This window comes from Eupeodes corollae, chromosome 1 (assembly GCF_945859685.1).
Source record: "Eupeodes corollae chromosome 1, idEupCoro1.1, whole genome shotgun sequence".
NCBI classification, from domain to species: Eukaryota; Metazoa; Arthropoda; class Insecta; order Diptera; family Syrphidae; genus Eupeodes; species Eupeodes corollae.
In genome coordinates, this window is record NC_079147.1 from 154,794,563 (window position 1) to 154,796,847 (window position 2,285).

Genomic DNA, 2,285 nt, shown 5'->3' on the forward strand with positions numbered 1-2,285 from the left:
GAAAAATTTTATGGATTAGATTAGATTAGAAAATAGATTTTATTTCATCATAAGTACATTTTTGAATTAGGTTTACAAATCTTTAAAGACATGGCAAAAGCCGTCTGCCAGATTGACAAGTTTATGATTTCAATAATAAAAATTAATAAATAGGTGCACTAGGTTTACAATACATTTTTTCATTTGGTTCAAAATTTAATTAAAACGCTTCTCTTAAGATTTGGTTTCTATATCGTAATGCTGATTTCACAAAGTTGTAAAGAGCCGTCCAATCACGTCCGTCAATAACTTCATCCTCTTCGTAATTAGCTTTTCCCAAGTGTAGTTTTCTTAATTCTTTAAGTATGGGACAGATGCCAACAAAGTGCATGATGTCTTCACGGGTTTTCAAGTTACACAAGGAGCATGTGATAGGCAAATCCGGCCGGTGGGGTATGTAGTTTAATGTCAGTAACTCTCCTCTCACCTTAAATATGGTTGAGATTTTTTCTGCATCGACATTGCTTCCAAAATAGCTAATCATGCTTAGATCGTGTTCCAGTTTCGAATAGTACCTTCGATAAATTGATGATTGAGCTTCAATAAAGGCTTTATGTAGTTTTTCATCAAGATTCTGGAGTATAATGTAAAGTTCAACTTTCATTTCCTGTATGTTAAATCCCGATAAATTTAATGGACGTCCCGTCCTCTCAGCCAGCTCTTTTCATTTCTGATAGCATGATGCTTTTTTTGCGATGGCGTGCGTAGCAACTATTTTAGGAAGTCTTGCTTCGTGCATGTTTAATACTTTAAGTACGTAATCAAAATGGAGTTTCAATGTTGTGATGAACAATGGTGGGAGCCCTGTTTCAATGTGTAACATATATGTGGGAGTCGTCCGGGGAAGGTGCAGTACTCTTTTAAGAAAGAACCTGAGAAGCTGTTCTACACTCTCATATTGTAAATATCCCCAAACTTGCGTTGCATAAAACATAACTGATCTCGCTGTTGCCTCAAAGATTTGATATTTGACTCGAAGTCCTGTGCTCTTATTTTTATACAAGTCAGCCAGGTTGTTTTTATGGCAATTTTTGCACTTTTCAGTTTTTCCAGCAAGTGAGTTTTAATGCTATTTTGTGGTGTTAGTATTACTCCCAGGTATTTGTAATTATCAACTACTTCCACTGCTTCCCTCTCTAATTTCCAGATATAGTTTCCACTTCGCTGTCTCTTGCCTCTACCAAAAATCATTATTTGGGACTTTCCTCTGTTTACTGTAAGGTTCCACAGTTTACAAAATTCTTCGAACTTAGTTATCATCATCTGGAGTTTTATCGGCGTGTCTGCTAACAGCACTATATCATCAGCGTACATCAAAACTTTGATTTTAGTACGACCTACATCAAACCCTCCATTAATATAAGAAACAATATCATTAATAAAAAGGGCGAATAGAAGTGTACACAGGATGCATCCTTGTCTCAAACCTGATGGTGTTGCGAAACTTTCAGACATATTGACTCCATCCCATACCTTCGCTGAACAGTTTTTGTATATTATTCTTAATGTCCTCAACATTTTAAATGGTAGACCCAGAGCAGAGAGTTTATAGAACATTAAATCTCGATCTACAGTGTCAAATGCGGATTTGAAATCAACGAAGTAGGCATAGATATTTTTGCCTTCCTCACGGTAAATGTCTACAATAGTGCTAAGTGTATAAATTTGATCAACGGCGGAGTAACCTTGACGAAATCCAGCTTGGCATTCAATAAGTATCTGCTGTTCTTCTGCCCAATTAATAAGGCGTCTGTACAACATACTTCCAAATATCTTACGAATTGTATTAATCAGTGATATTCCTCTGTAATTTTCCACCATGTTCTGATTTCCTTTTTTGTAAACTGGAAGAATAACGGATGATTCAAAGCATGTTGGGACAATGTCGTTTTCATACAAATCGTTTAGGTTCGCTAGCAGATGTTTGGCAAAATCATCACTGCAATACTTATAAAATTCGTGAGGAATAAGATCTTCTCCTGGTGCCTTATATTCTTTCATTTCTTTTAATACTGGGGTGGAATCGGCTAAGGTGATTGTTGACAATCAATTTTTTTGATAGCCAAATTGACTATCATTTTCATTCCGTCTGTGTAAGATGATTCAACTCAATTCAATTCGATTGAACAATTTCAGATTCAAATTGTCAAAATTCGCTGTTGCCTTGGTGAAATTTTAAATTGATTCTTATAAAATATCTAAATAAAAGTTTAAAATTGGCTGATTTTGTATATAATTCTTACTTT

At 35.1% G+C, this 2,285-nt stretch overlaps 1 protein-coding gene across 1 annotated transcript; it reads right to left on the reverse strand.

The window, feature by feature from the left end:
• Nucleotides 1–924: 924 nt before the first annotated feature.
• On the reverse strand, nt 925–2,040 carry LOC129946057 (uncharacterized). The gene has a single exon (XM_056056086.1). The coding sequence runs from the start codon at nt 2,038–2,040 to the stop codon at nt 925–927; it is 1,116 nt and encodes a 371-aa protein (XP_055912061.1).
• Between the last annotated feature and the right edge of the window lie 245 nt (nt 2,041–2,285).